Consider the following 16,117-nt stretch of genomic DNA (forward strand, 5'->3'; position numbering starts at 1 on the left):
GGGGGGGGGGGGGGGGGGGAAGTACAGCTTGGGGTTTTATGGGTTTTTAAAAAGTGAACTAGTGTTTTAAACCTAGTTTCAAATTAGTTTTAAAACTAGTTTCTACCAAGACCATGCTCTGCACCAGCAGTGCCATTTGTGTAAGCCAGTCCTGCTGGAGACCCAACCATCAGCACATATCCAAAGCCCTGCCTGTGGGTCCCCAGATTAACCTGGGACTGAAGTGCTATCAGTGATGTAGGGAAAGCTACCCCATGTTCTAAAGGGAAGTCTCCAAATGCTTTGATAAAAGCAACTTAGTTTATGAAAAAAACCTCAGAGGTTGATAATCACACCCCTATTACCCAGCTTTGTAAGAGACTGCTATCTACCATATGCACAGAAGCACTCCTGCTAGTACTTCATTAGAACAAAGTGCCATAATGACTTCTGATCTCTTCCCAAGAACTGAACTGTTTTATCCATAGAATGAAGAAAATATAATCAGTACTTAATGTATTTCAGTGGCAATAATCAAAACTGCATAAACTACAGACCAGAACCATCATAATTGGTCCTGTTGTACTTTCACATGCAAAAAAAAGGACCTGGGCAGACATACAGACCAGTTCAGTGTTTAAAAAAAACAAAACCAGGTACTATACTTTCCTTGACTCAAGTTTAGAAGAATCATTACATCTAATCTGATACATGAGCCTAGACACCTTCTTTCCCAAGCAAGGTGACTTTTGCTGAAACAAGTGCTTTTCCCTCTCCCTGGCATTAGTCACCATTTAGTATTCCAACCTAGTGCTGCTAGTGCTTTTCAATGTTTCACTTTGTTTCAGTTCTAGTTTAACATCAACACTTAAAACCTCATACTTTACTGTATTCACGTAAAAAGATTAAATTAATAAAATTCAGTTCAGTAGCTGAGAGAATTTTTAACATTAAGTTTTGTCTGCTGACAGAACAACCTGAAGCACTTTTTTCCAAAAGTAACTTTCATCCAGGAACACCAAAGAGTTATATCTTTAAGCTACAAAGATGTCTCTTGCTGTCTCTTTATATCACTTAACTAGTTCTTAGGGAAGTAAACAAAACTGCCCAAAGCAGCAAAACAAGTGTTTTATAAGCTCCACTGCAACCAACAGCATCTGTACCTGCTTAAATATTATACCTAACTACAAGCTGCTCTAATAGTCTGCTCAATCAAAATGTTACCGATGCCCTTGAGGCAAGATATGCCACATGCCTGTGGATCCTGCGATCACCCTCAATAATGCCTCTCACGTGTATCCCAGCATTATGGCAGTGTACAAAGCGGCAGAAGGCTGTAACTTGTTTCTACACTAACACACAAACAACTTTATATTGTAGTTCATACAAAGGTAGAAATACCAAAGCAAGTGATTCCACAGACAGTTTCATCCAGAACTACACAGGTCTGAAGGCTCAGTGCTCTTACAAAATATCGACAGAAAAATGATGCCCAAATGTAGCAAAAATCTCTGAATAGTTTTATTTTTAGAAGTTAAATCACATGTAAAAGGGCATAGTACAATGGAATGTGAATACCAGAGTTAAGACCTTAAGCTTTGAAGGAGAGCCAAGGCGCTCAAGGATTACACAGAAGAACTACAACACACAGGAGACAGTCACAAGGTTTAAGCCGTCCAGCACAGAGCACTATATGTTAAAGAAGCAATGCTATCATATCTTTGTTTTATCAGATAGAAATGATGAGTAAACAACATTTTTAATTCAGAGCAGACAAGCAACAAACTGAGCAAAAGCTTGACACAACACACAGCATATGATATAAACTAAGAATCTTCATATGGGTGCAGCATACAGCAATCTGCCTTACAGTAAAGAGAGCACAGATGCAAGCAGAAAACAGTACTGTGAAAATCCTCCTCGTGTTACCTCACCTACCCTTTTCAATAGCTACTGCTCCATCTGCCGTTTCTATACTGAACAGCATGTGAGGGAAAAAAAGCTCTGCCTAGTGGCACAGATGAATTTGTAGTTTGGTATCGACTTTGGGTCCACTAAAGTTTGGAAGTCATAGCTATTGACCACTCGGATTCTGACGCCACCATTCACATATAAAAAAAAAAAAAAAAACCAACAAAAAAAACCAAACAGTAAAAAACCCCATGCTGCTCACCTTCCACCTGACCAGTCTGTGGCTGCGTTCCAGGGTAGGGCGGCTGCTGTGCCTGGACACCAGGGGGGTGGGCTGCAGAAGCAGAGGAAGCGATGCTGTCCGGTGTTCCCGATCGCTCTTCCGCAGGGGCACTGGGTGGTCCTAGAGGAGCAAGAACAAGATACAGTATTTCAACTGAACAGAGAATTTGAATAAAAAATAAAAAAGAAAAGAAGTCTAACAAGACCATTCCCTTGCAAAGTTTTTCATATTTTTTCCAAGCTTTCCATAGATTTACATCTGAGAGTATCACACCTGAGTGAAAATAAAATATATTTCCACATCTAAACTCTTTCAAAATATTTTGGGGGGATTTTTCCACCTGTCTCTAGGTCACTCAGATTTCATCCTTCCAAGGAGCCTGACCCACCTGTGGGATAAATCACTCCGTAACAGCATGTTTTTACCACAGCTTCAAGCACTAACCTTACACACATACACTGATGGCTTGCTACATTTGGACAGAACATGCACCTACGTGTTCTCTCATCTGGAGCAAAGGTGAAAGGCTGCATGAAACTGTTCAAGCACACCAGTGTTTTACTGTGGCTCACATGTGCTCAGGCAACAAAGTGTTTCACCAACAGTCATACAGCTAGCACCCAAAGAAACTGTGGGGATGAAGAATTCAGATTTTCTCTATATTTCTTAGAATTTCTGAAATATGCAGGTGAACAGGTATAATATACTACAGTTAAATGCAAAATATTTTGTTAGAAACAAGGAGGCTGAAACCTGGATCTTTCCAGCTCTTAGCTCTCTGAATGCTACCTATGAGACACTACTAGCAAATACATGCTTAAAGTTAAGCACAAGTATTAGAAATGTTGCAAATTCACTTTCAATTTTAAAGAACCTTACATTTACACAATATAAATGTGGATCCAACGAGCCCTTAATTGTATTTTCACCTTACCCTTATTGGGGGAAAATGAATCGTCTGCCTACTTCTGGTTTTGCCTTCATAGACATAGCTGCAGGATTACAGCTTAAGAAATGGGATTTCTTATATCCTGTTTAAATGGTCCTCTGTGAAGCTCTTTGTACATTCAAAGCATGGTCAAGTCACTTCACTCTACCAGAATAATTATGGAGACACATTAACATTGAAGCATGGCTGATGCTATGATCAAAGCACTGACCAGCACTGAGGCTTTGTACCAAGGGACAAAACTACTCCTTCCAAACTGAGCTCCAATTTTCCGCTAGCTGTACTTCCCACTCTATCACTTCATTGCTCAGAGACAGCCCACTGTAAGTTTTGGAGTACTACCAAACCTTTTTCTGGTTGGGGAAATAACCATGCCATGACAATACTTAAAATGTGCCATAAAGGAAAAGATCACTCAGTAGGTCTGATCCCCAAAGCAGTGCCCCAAGATCACCACTCTGTCTGTGGGTATAACCATGGGTCCTGCACAGTCGCAATCACGCAGTGCTGATCTATTCCTACCACTCCCCATTTCTGCCAAGGCAGCCATACTTGTAGAAACAAGCTCCAGGTGCTATTAGCTTGCCCATCTGTCTCATTACTTCACACATCATATAAAATTTACTCGCTCTAGAGTTGTGAGTACACAGCAAATCCTGTTAGCTAAGAGCAGGTTTATTTTCAGCTTTCAATGCTACATTAAACTTTGCCAGAGCCATGCAGATTCTGTACAAAATCACTTCTGTATATTCTGCATCACAGTCTCTATTACATTCTATGTTGCTTTTCTAATTTCAGTTATCCTATCTTAAGTTGACTGCAGTTTAGTACAACCAGTTTTTATATGTTTAGCATTCTACTACCAAGTAGGGCCAACAGTCATGCAAGCTCCTCTTCAAGAACAAATATAATTCAGACAAGTTTGCTATTCCTTTCTGTTAACAGTAAAAAAGTTGACACTATTTACTTTTGAAATCAAACAGGGGAAAGGCAGGGTTGTACAAAACATTCTGACTGACCCTAACGGCAGAAGTACAAACCAAGAACATGAAATGCAAGATCAAACTCCAAGGCAGAGCAGTGGATACTGTTTTTCTATCCCTGGCAAATACCAGTTACTCTACACAACAGCTTTAAAGAATTCAAATTTTAAAAATTAAGTCCTTTTTCTACTCCAAACTAAAACACAGTGCTAAAACCAATAACAACATTTCGACATTTTCTATACAAAAGTTACCAAACACAGTGACAACACCTTAACATACCAAGTTTTAGAATACTGAAAAGAAATAGCGAATACAGAACACTGCTTAATACACCAAAAATACAGATGTTTTGTTACAAATCAAGATTTGAGTCATTGATTATGAACAGGGTTTGCTTTCCTTTTCCTAAGATGTATTCTTACCTGACACCTGATCATCTGTCAATCCAAATGCTGACATGACATTCTTGCTGATTTCATCCTGGTTCTTCAGCGGATCAAAGGCAGACATGCTTGCTGCTATAACTTGAGTGGATTGCTTAACATTAGAGTCAGCAGCAGCAGGCTTTTCCTCCCTACCATCTACACCATCTACAAAAAAAAAAGCACCCAGTTATTAATTCTTGAGACCTGAAACACTATGACACACATATATTGTACTACAGCAATCTCAAAATTGCATAGTTGTGGGAGGTTTTTAATTTTTTAACTGTTGAAATACTTATGTTAGGGTAACAGTGATGAATCAGTGATGTATCTGAAACTGTGATGAATCACAAAGCTGTAGCTTCATTGCACAGTTACTTAAAAATACAACACCACTGCGGAGTATCAGTATCGTATGTCACTTAAATTCAAAGGTAAAAAGTTCCTGCTTCAAACAAACTGTTCTGGTATGACTTGCCTACAGAGAATTCAAAATTAAGAAAACTTACAGGATAGGTTTCAGCTGATTATAGTGTTTTATAAACTGCAGTTTTTGTTTTGTTCTATCCCCTTCTCCCGGAATTCTTCCCAAGCTGACAGGTGGAGTTCATCTCTTTGTAATTATATCAGTGACACTGCATGACTCAGCAACCCCTTACCTACTAGTGCTACATTTTCTCTCAAAAACAAATGCAGATAGTGTTTAGACTGGCTGGTTTTGTTTACACTCAAAGATCATCACCTTAACCTTCCAGATGGTTTATAACCAGAATCCACAGTATTCCACTGAAATTAGTAATTTCTTATATTGCAGGAACAGGATCTTGGTTTTGTTTTAAAAAAATCCTATCAACTGTCAAAGTGTAAAATACAAAAGCAGTGTTTCCTAAAAGAAAGGCTGGAGTTCTTGGTTTGCCTCTTTACTCAGAGCACTGTACTCCATGACTTGGTGGCATTACCCTTCTGTGTCCAGCTTACCTACAATCTGTAGTTAAGCACAGAGGTATAGTTGTTACAGTACAACAGCACTAAGCTGGGAGATCAATGCCTCAAAACTGGTAAAATAAGACTTCCTTCATTGTTTTGCCATACCCCAATAACCTTTCCCACCCCTACCTGCACCCTTGTGCTGCTTACCCTGAGGCAGCTCTGATGCTGGTCTGAGCTCAAAATGTGGGGATTCAATTTCCTAACCTGGCAAAAAAAGTGGATATAATTTGTGCTGAATTTGCTTTTTACTGTTTTAGTGAATCAAGCTTGCTTTGCAACATGACAAGATAAGCACCAGAGCTAGCCCAAAGTAAGCAGTGGGAGTGCTCAGCTGGGAGCAGGAACTCTTCAGCAACAACAAACTATTAATTCAGCTCAAAGCCCTCTCAAAATGTTGTCGTGATTCACAAGTGTTAGTTACAGCATTTTCATACATTGCAACAGAAACTCAGACACTGAAGTTTTATGCCTAAATTAACTTAGTATTTTACTCCAGATAATCTGAATAAAAATTCTGCCTCTAAAATAAGTGAAGCATTAAAAACTAAGTTCTGAACCACTAAACAACAGTTAAGAATGATCACAACCAGTATTCATGCCTCCATTTTTAACTTTGTTAAACAGCACTGAACTCTGCAAATCAAACCAAACAATTCTTTGGCAGGCTGCCTACCACTTTCAGGAAGATTAGTGGAAAGCCCTGGTTCAGCTGGTGGTTCTAAACAGTCCAGTAAACGATTGACTTTATTGCGAAGTTCTATCAGCTCTCGACGCAGGTATTTCACCTGATTAGATTCTAGCGGTCTTGGTTGTCCATTCACTGCAAAACAGCAATTAGATAAATTTAAGACTGTAGTAACATTTTGACATCCAGTTTAAAATCAGAAAAAAAAAAATCCCAACTTTTACTTGCTTGTAACATCACCATCCTCTGCAGAGTTTAAAGCAACAAAGTTTAGTCAACACAGACTGAACTCATTCTAGAACTTTCTGTTCCTTTAATACAATCTCAGTTCAGCATAATCCACAGTACCAGAACTGCAGAGTAAAGTCTGCAGTAACTTTCTGCATTGTTTACTCATTTCCATGAACATACCCTAACCAATACAGCTATCGCACTCGGCTGTGGAAGACTATTCCTTTAGAAAGTACCTTTAGAACTATGACAGCACACACAACACTGCTGCAGTGCATGAATAAGGTCAGTGTCCAAGTTAAAGGCTGCTTTTTATTCTTTGGAACCATGTGCTGATTTACAAATAGTAGCTTGAAAACAAAGAACTATTTTATAACAAAGGCCAAAGGATAAATGTTAAAATCTATTCAACTTCAAGCAATTAATGTTTTTAGCAGTGTCCTAGTAACACTGCAAGATCATCATCATGATAATTTTTTCATGCACCTGTGGAAAAAACCACAAATGCTAGAGAGTGGATGATAACATGGAAAATAACATTTAAAAAAACCCATTGACCAAATACTTTAAGCAATCTTATAAAAATAGATATCATCTATTAGTCCAGTATTTTCAGCTTACAGATTTCATCCTTCTGAGGTGACAAACTGAAAGTTTTTAGTACCTTCCCGTGAAGCCCACTGCCCGAATTTTAATAAACATTAAAATGAAGAAAAATAAAAACAATCTTCTATACTTACCAAACAATGTCAGCTTAAGTATCCTACTGCACTGAATTGCAAAGGAAAGATCCGAGCTATCAAAAATTGTTATAAGATCTCCATCTGAAAAGAACATGAAAAAGTAAAAGCCAAGCCTGTTAACTACTGAACTTCACACTAGGGCAGAAGTATTACTTCATTACTCAAAAAGAACTTTCCCTGTTTGATTCTGAAGTTACTGGGGAAAAAATTATTACAGTGCAAGAGTCAGCATGCAGGGAAATTATGCACAGACGGTCAGACAGAAGGAAGCCTTCTGACATTAGCCCTTTGAAAGTTCCACAGAGCTCATCATTCCTTTATGTTTACATACAGGACAAAACACTAGAGCTAAGAGTTCACGAAGTCCAACACCAGAAAGAACGATGATGCCGGTTAAAGTTACACGCCTGTTCCCAGTGGCTCCAAAACTGCAGTGTTCATGAACAGACAGGAGAGTCAAAATTGATGGCACAAGATAATCTCAATTCAATTTTTAAAAAACCAAAACATGCACATAAGGGAAAACTTTAAGTGACTACACCATTTTCTCAAGTTATATATACTGAGAACACTGAGGGGCATGACTGACTTTCAACAAGGGAATGATAATAAAGTCCCTGTGTAAAAGTGAGTAGTGAAAACATCTATCAACCTTAACACACAAACAGGAATGAAGACATGAAGATGTCAAAGTAGTCAGAAGAAAACTTTTCTCTCAAACCAGGAACCTGACACAAAGTCTCAACTCTTAGCCATTTATTTTTCTGTCAGATTTCAGAGGAACTCCCACCTAATGAATCCTAATGAATTTGCACATTGCCATCAGTCTCAGAAACTATATTAGAATCATATGAGATCCTTCATTCTTAAGATACAAAGGGCTATGCACAAAGCACTGAACACCTTCAATCCTATTAATACCCAAGAGATACCAAGTTCCCATTAAGTCTGGTCTCTCCCAGTTTTTAACTTGACAAGGTCAAAAGTCAAGACAATGCAAATTAACATCTTTGCTTACTCAACAAGATCACAGATAAAACAAGATTCTTTGGTAGGACAGATTTTCTGCTGTTTAATATATTCAACAGAATAGATTAAATGAACACAAATTGGGCAGTGTAAAGGCAAAGAGTGGGAATGTGTTATCAGGAAAACATGTGTACTGGCAGAGGGAAAGAGAAGGGATAGCAGGACCACCTCCTTCCAGAACTTTTCATCTCCTGGGAACTGAGATGAAACACTATCTAGTGAAGCTTCACCTTCAGAAGCAACAGCATTAGACAAATGATACACAGATTGGACAAAGCCAACTCCAGGCTAGGAATGCCCCTCCCTAAAACACCATTACAAGGAGGCTCTGCGGACAGACACAGAACCATTTTTAAGTACAGGTTACTGCCTAAAAATTGAGCTACTCCTTTTATGCACTGGTGACAAAGTTCCAACTGTATAAAAGTTATGGTTAAAATTTTCAAATAAATGAATGCTTCAGTATGAATAATCATAAAACACATGAAGGCAAGTTGAAAACAGCTCAAAATTTGAAGAAATACATATTCTAATGTTGTCATACCTGACTACAAGTCACACCACTGCAATGGAAGGTTTTCTTAGTATAGTACCGTTAATAACACCTAACAATGCCTGTCACTCTTCAGAGAAGTTGTTTTCTAACAAAATAAACAATAAATCTTACAAATAGTAACAAACTGATCACATATAAACTCATTTTCAAGTTTTCCTGAAAGAACTATTGTTGTCTCTGAAGATTTTTCTGTATCCTGTGTCCTGTTTCTACTTTCTCAAAAAACACTGGTTAATGGCTGTATCAGTCATGGATTCACTGAGACTAGAAAGTCTCCAAAACCCCACTAGGCAGCCTGCTCTAGTGACACACTACCCTCCAGGTGAAAACTCACACTCAACCCCTCAAGCTGCAGTTTATGATTGCTCCCATCTGGTGCTATCAAGAGTTTGGATTCCATGGTCTTTGCAACTCCCACTCTGTTAGCTGAAGCTGCTGTTAGCTCTGCCCTTGGCCTCCTCCGCATCACACTGAAGGAGCCCAGCTCCCTCAGGCGCTCCCTGCAGGCCCTGGGCCTCTCACCCTCCTCACCGCATCCTGCTGGACCCTCTCCAGCTTCTCCAAGTCTTCTTAGCCCAGAAGAGGAGCATGATGGTGTCTCTGTTTGCCATTATAATCTATAACAAGACTTACACAATCAGACTCTAATTGAGTAACTTTATGAGTTAAACAGTCCTTTCTCTTTGGCAGTAAAGCGAGGACAAGGGGGATTTCTCTCCAACTCATTCCTCCAGCTTTTCAGTATCCTTTCCTAAATGCTGATACCAAGAGTGGAGACATCACTGACTAGCACACCACTTTTGATTACATGCAATATGAATTAATAACCCATTACTGGCTCTGACACAAAGACATGCAACTTCTACTGCAAGGTAATGAAGAACAAGAATGAAAAGGCCAATCTCACTTCAGGCACTCTAGCTTTAAATTCAAGCCCAACTTCAAAAATTTGAAAAATTTAAAGTTTCTATAATTGGTTCCATAGGGGCTTTAGCATATATAACAATAATGCAGCATGCTTAAGATGCAGTTCTGCTCTTTGGTTCATATAAATGCACACTGGTTTGTTTGGGGATTTTTTTTTTCCCCCCAAACATTGTGTTTTACTACTTTTTAAAGAACCTTAAGCAGGACATAAAAATGATTTCACACCCAGTAGAGCTATTTCCTTAGTTCAGAAATTTGAAAGCTGCCAAGCTTGAATCAAAACCTAACTCCACAAGGCAGTAATCAAATTGAAACTTCTCTTCCCCAGTAATTAAAAGAAGCATCACATAACCTAAATAAACTTCAGAATATGCTTCTGACTTTCTTAGTCCACAAACCCAGAGACAGGACAATTTGGATTTAAAGCTTCCTAGTCTCTCCAAGTAACCATACAAGTTTGAAAAAAACAAAAATGTGTTAGATTCAAGAATCATGACAGTCTGATGAAGATACAAGGCCACAGTATTTTGCAGAAGTTTTAAGTCGAAAACCCCCTATCCAGGCCTCAAGATCACTAGCTTCATGTGTTACAGCAATAAGAAACAAAGACAGGAGGGCTAGATGAAGCTTTTTTTCTGAACACTCAGAGTGTGCACATGAATTCTGAGAAGACTCAGATTGAGGTTGTAGAAGTAGTGGAAATCCTTAGACCAACTTAAGATATCTCCTTATAACAGGTGAAGACAGGCATCCCTCCAGGTCTGGAGGAATAAAAAAACAAAACTGAAGTAGCTAAAATGTTTATATTCCAATGCTTCTAATGACTGAAATAGATTTAAAGAATCTTAGCTTATTGAAGCAAAGTCAATACCACAGTCCTCATATGACAATCAAACTGAAGCGTAGTTCTGCTAACTCAATCACTTGCAACTTCCTCTGATATTAATGACATTTAAATGTTCTTAGCAATGATGATCAGTTAGGATAACATATACTAAAATTTCACATATTAGTGGAGAAGTAGTACAAAGAAAGGTAAAATTTTAGGTAGGAGCTTGTGTTGTCACACATTTATTCACTCCTCACCTTCAAACCCACTTTATCACTGAAAACACAAAAAAAATGGTTAAATGAGTAAACAGAAGAGAAACCTGCAATAGCAAAAAAATGAACTTTCAGATAGCTGAAATTTCAGAAAAACTGGAGGAAATGTTCAGACAGCATAACCACAGGAGATACAGCTTCGACTGCCTGATTCAAATGATTTCACAAGAAATCACTTGCATTTGCCAAGGAATTTGGACAACTTTGAAGAGATGAATTTCACAGTTTCTATCCATAGATAAATCACATCAGAACAACAGTAGTAATTACATCTTACCTTCATCTTTATATTTTATTGTGACTTCATCATTGCTCAGAAGTTTTCCTCTAAAGACTCTTTGCATCATTAGCACCAATTCATCATAGGTGATATCTTCATTATGAATAGGGATTCTCCTAATATCTTCCCCAAGCTGAGCTTTGATGATCAGCTTCCCACTTAAGTCCAGCTGCCCATTCATGGTGGATTCCTTATGGCCTGTAGACCTGTTAGCAACAAAACATTTAGGAAACTAAACTGCTAGTTGTTTAAATGTATCTGATAACAGCTCTGAAGCTTTTCATCTTCGGAGAGCATTACTGTTAGGAAGCTCTCCAGAGAACCTCTCTCAGACACATTCTATGATCCACTAATTTCTCAAACAATAAAGTGCACGATACATTAACTGAGCTCACAGGCAAAGAAGTAGTCTGTAAGAACCGATGCTTCTAATTAAGTTAATCACAGTTCCCAGTGCTCAGAATTTAAAAGTAAAGATTTAAAAAAAAAACAGTCAAGACAGCATTTAAATATGTGTGACATTTAGAAATTTCAAACTTGGGTGGGTTTTTTGTAAGGTATCAGCTGTAAACTGCCATGGAAAAAATTCCCTAGGATTTGCTTTTGAGATACATATATACATCTCAGGGAAGGTGAAACTGCAGCAAAAGCTGTCAGCCTTACAATATTATATTGGTTACATTATCATCCTATTAGATCATTTTAACATCCCCCATAATTATGATAAGCTGCAAAGGGCTTTTTTTTTTTCCATAACAAAGTATCTTTCTTCAAAAATTATCAGTGGTAGGGTGGCTTTACTAAGGGAATCAAGTTGAATCATGCATTATTTAATAAACAAATAGAGCTGAACGTTGGTTTTATTATATGCATGATCAGAACACATTGAGGGTTCCTTTCCAAAAAGGAAGATAAAATTTTTCCTTTTTTTGAAATTCTGAGATGTTTTAACCAAGACTTTAAATTTTTTAAAGCTGCTGAACAGACCACACATTAGCTATTCATTAGGCTCCGAGCCACAAATTTGTCATGCAATCTACCTGTTCAGAACAGTCAGTTCTTGGTGCTTTAAGAGGTGGACAACTGCTCCAACTGAAAAGGAAGTGCAACAAAGCCATCTCGTGCCCAAGCAGCACACATATACTTTAGAGTTCTATCCTTAATGCTTTATGTAAGACAATTTAAAAATAATTACTTTGTAGGAGGCATCGCTCATTAAAAAACACAAAGACCTTATGTTTCAAAGAAAAACAGAAACTACAGAGAAATTACTGAGCAGAGAAATCAGAAAAAAAAAAAAAAGATATTTTGATAGGTAGTATAGGTAGTCAAATGTCGTCTTCTCTCTTCTCTGTGTTGGACAGGGCCAAAACAATAAATGTGGAATGAGGAGCAATTAAAGAAGCTGTTAACATCTGAAGTACAAATACTAGAGATATTAAAAGTAAGCAGCCCTACACCTCAAAATCAACATTTCCAAAGCCATGTGCAGGGAAGCATGTGTTCTCTTGTGCAAAAAGAATTCTTGGTAGAGATATGTAGGTATTTCTCCTTTACCTTTAAGGATGTTATACCACAGCACTTTGAGAAAACTGAATTTTGGTTTGGTCAGTCTATTTTTTTAAGTACTATATGGAAAATTACTCCTCTCCTACCAGAGGAACAAGACACTGAGCTAAAGCCTTTAATACATCATACCTTGATGCACCTACACATACTTAACTCTAGCGTTTCAATGGCAATGTTTTACATTAAAGAGATTACAATTCAATTTCTGCGGTTTTTTGGTAATTAAAATAAAGAAAATACTTCATGCAAATCCCTTTGTTTGGCCCAACGACATCCAGAAGAAAGAGACAAGCAACTATTGAACAAAACTTAGTTTTGTAATCAGACCTAACAGGAGGTAGGTGGATACAGTCTAATTGCAGAGAAAAAGGACTTGCAATTAACAGTCAGGCTGCTGCTGAGACACTATGACCAAACGGTGAAGTTTTCAATATCGCTAATCCTCAATAATGCATTATTCATGTTCTGCAACATTTGACCGCAGGCACATCAAACTCAGTCTAATTAACACTAAGTTGGTTGTAAAAGCATAGGGTTTTCAAGTTTGGTTTTTTTTGTTTTGTTTTTTAAATTTAAAGCCTTAAAAAAATAAAACAGCATCCATCCACAGGTTTTCTTTCACCTCCTTTTCAAAAACATACATTTATCATTACCTTGTCTGTCTTACTGATGCTGGTTTATTGGACAGATTTCCCACCTCACTTCAGGACAGAGTTAGGATAAGCCGCCATGCACGATTAGTGCCAGAAAAGAGGAAGCTGCATCAGAAAAAAAAACCAAAAAAACAAGAAATATTTATTGACAGTGACACTTCCTTAGAATTACACACTTCACATCATTCTTTCACTTTAGAACATCAAAACAAATACACCCAGCTAAAAAAGTCACCATTTAATCTATAATGTAACAGACTTAAATTTTTGAGTATTGTAGTGTTTGAAGTTCACCTAAACCAGATCTAACAAGTGCTTTAATTTCATAGTAGAAGGAGTTTATATTTTTTTTTAATTTTGTAACTGCACGTAGGAATTCCTAACACTAATGTGTTCCTTTCCAGGCCAGTGATCTTCCTCAACAGTCTCAAAATATTCATTTATATGGCCTCCATCTTAAAACCCCAGGTTAAGTTAAAGAAAATAAACTTTGATTGTTTTAGTAGTACAAAAAAACCTAGAAGTCCATTTCTTAGCTTAAGGCTGAAGCCCCTGTGGCATTAAAAAGTGTGCTTTCGAGGACTGACTGCACAGTATTAGGACAGGCTATCAAGAAGAAAGCAGCAGTAAAGCCATTTTACCACAGGAAGAAACAGAAAACTGTGCAAGAAGGAAATTAAGTCAGAAATATACAATCACTTAAAAATATGATTTGTCCACAATTCAGCTTAAGGTTGGGCTTTTTCTGCTGGAAAGCCTAGGTGACAAGCTGTGTGAAGTTCATTCAGTCCACCTGTTTAATTACACAAGTGCTTAACGCCCAGAGGTACAAGACAACGATTTAGTATACAGACCAGTCAATGGAGAACATAACTGCACTCCTCCCTCCCCCCCACCGATGGGTGCACCCTACTCAGCACTCTTGTCTCTCTCTCTCACACACAGTTCATCTCAAACATCCATGTTCTGATTTTTGGATGATTCACTGCTAACCAGAAAGAGAAAGTAGGTTCCTCTCATCCACATAAAACAGGTCTTCCTAGCTCTTTCCACTCAACTGGAAGTGGAATGGCCATTCATAACACATACAGGACAGAAACAGAGAGCAAGCAAACCCCAGGGAATGGACAAAGCCCCTCTCTGGTTCCTCTAGGCCAGCAGCTGCTCCCCTCAGCCTGGGTACAAAGTGTTCACCTTTAAACAGGGCTGTACTCACTCCTGACAGGAAGAGGTAAGACTGTTGTGACATACTAAGCAGGTGAACAGGAAGAGACTACATTTCTGATTTCTCACTCACATTTGAAGAAGTAACACATGAAGACAGTGCCCCTTCCACACCAACCTTGCTACAGCTCCAGGTAAAATTTACTGCAATAGACAAACAGGGGATATGGATAATACATCTAAGAGTAGTTTAACTTCAAGAGTTCATTTAGCTACCATCTCATGTCATTAAACATTAGAGCTGGGCACTGGTTTTGCTTCTTTAGCATTACAACCTGAGCTACTTAGAAACTGACAACAGTAAGAATCCAACCTCATCTGTAATTCCTGAAGATACACATTTTTGTGGGCACACCTGAGCTCCTGTGGCCTTTCAATAAATTGAAAGCATCATTTATATCTTTGCACAAGGAAACCAGCTACTGTAATGTACTAACAGAACTAAAATGTCTTATTTACCACTATCAATCACAAAAGTCTGCTGCGTGTCTATCGATGATTACAAAAAGGTAACAAGAAAGCATCTAAATACACTTTCTGTCCAACTGTTCTCCATTCTGCTTGAAGGTGTCCAGGTTTTAAGAGAGAGATTCTAAATACCACAACTGCTTGCAACTGTTACAGAAAACTATGTGAAATGTATTGATTGTTGAATTACACAGCATTCAAGCTTTTCTTCCCTCACTGTGACATAGCTGAATGGATGACTCCCTTGAGAGAGGTTTTCAGAAAAGACATCCAGAATGAACACTGATGAGCTTTTTAACAGAACCAATCACAGTGTCTACTTTGTCGAGGGAAGAAAAACAACCAAACGAAAAAGCATTACTGTCTTCCTGTTTCAGAAAGACTTTTTTTCATAAAAAATCGCACTGATATCTTTCTAACCTTCTTGGTGTACAACATGCATTTTGGAGGCACAGATATTTTTCCTCACTTCTTGGCTACCTTTCTATTCACATCATACACCAACCTACACGGTGCATGTGGACAGCAACTGTCCAATCTAAGCCAGTCACTTCAGGATCCCTCCTAAAGCCATGATGTCATAACCATGTTGGATTTCACTATCCTTTTTGCATTGAAGTAGAGAAAACCAGCCTTGCCTAAGCATGGGAAGGACAGGCATTCCTGCTTCGCTTTTTCCTCTGTTAAAAGAGAGACAAAGCACAGGGTGAAGCGTACAGAAACAGGGCCCAGCAGCACTGCCTCCCAAAACCCACTCGACGGGGCCATGAGAGTTTTCCCAAGACAGCTGTGAGGTGAGGAGGGGAGAAGTAGAAAGGAGAAGAGCTCACCCAATGGGGTGCAGAAATCACAGCCATGCCCTGCCGGGAAATGAGGAGTCTGCAGTTCTTCTGGCTCCCAAGGGGAAAGAGGCTTGGTGAGCAAGGGAACACCCCCCCTTGCGGAGGCAGGGAGGCTTCTGCTAGCCCTCAATCCCGATTTCCCAGGCCGAAGGGCGGTTTCAGCCTTCCCCAGGCGCGGCCGAGGGGATGCAAGGGGTCTCCCAGCCTCTCCGCCAGGGGCCGCGTCGCCCCTGGAAGCGGGGAAAGGACGGGGGACAGGGCTCGGTCACCCCCAGCCCGCAGC

General features: G+C 38.9%; 1 protein-coding gene across 3 annotated transcripts in view; it reads right to left on the minus strand.

Moving 5' to 3' along the window:
- TFG (TRK-fused gene) overlaps window positions 1-14,668 on the minus strand; it is a 19,973-nt gene extending 5,305 nt beyond the window's left edge. For 2 of the 3 annotated variants that reach the window (XM_026841072.1, XM_026841057.1), the window contains exons 1-7: window positions 14,598-14,668; window positions 13,301-13,405; window positions 11,076-11,284; window positions 7,180-7,263; window positions 6,197-6,343; window positions 4,531-4,698; window positions 2,153-2,293 (exon numbers count right to left, since the gene is read on the minus strand). In XM_026841072.1, coding sequence (XP_026696873.1) covers window positions 2,153-2,293; window positions 4,531-4,698; window positions 6,197-6,343; window positions 7,180-7,263; window positions 11,076-11,259 — 724 coding nt within the window. In that variant the 5' untranslated portion in view covers window positions 11,260-11,284; window positions 13,301-13,405; window positions 14,598-14,668. Of the gene's footprint in view, window positions 1-2,152; window positions 2,294-4,530; window positions 4,699-6,196; window positions 6,344-7,179; window positions 7,264-11,075; window positions 11,285-13,300; window positions 13,406-14,208; window positions 14,228-14,597 lie in introns of those variants that run through there. The other variant, XM_026841065.1, reaches the window with a different exon arrangement.
- Window positions 14,669-16,117: the final 1,449 nt, after the last annotated feature.

This window comes from Athene cunicularia, assembly GCF_003259725.1.
Source record: "Athene cunicularia isolate RWA chromosome 1 unlocalized genomic scaffold, athCun1 chr1_part1, whole genome shotgun sequence".
Classification (NCBI taxonomy): domain Eukaryota; kingdom Metazoa; phylum Chordata; class Aves; order Strigiformes; family Strigidae; genus Athene; species Athene cunicularia.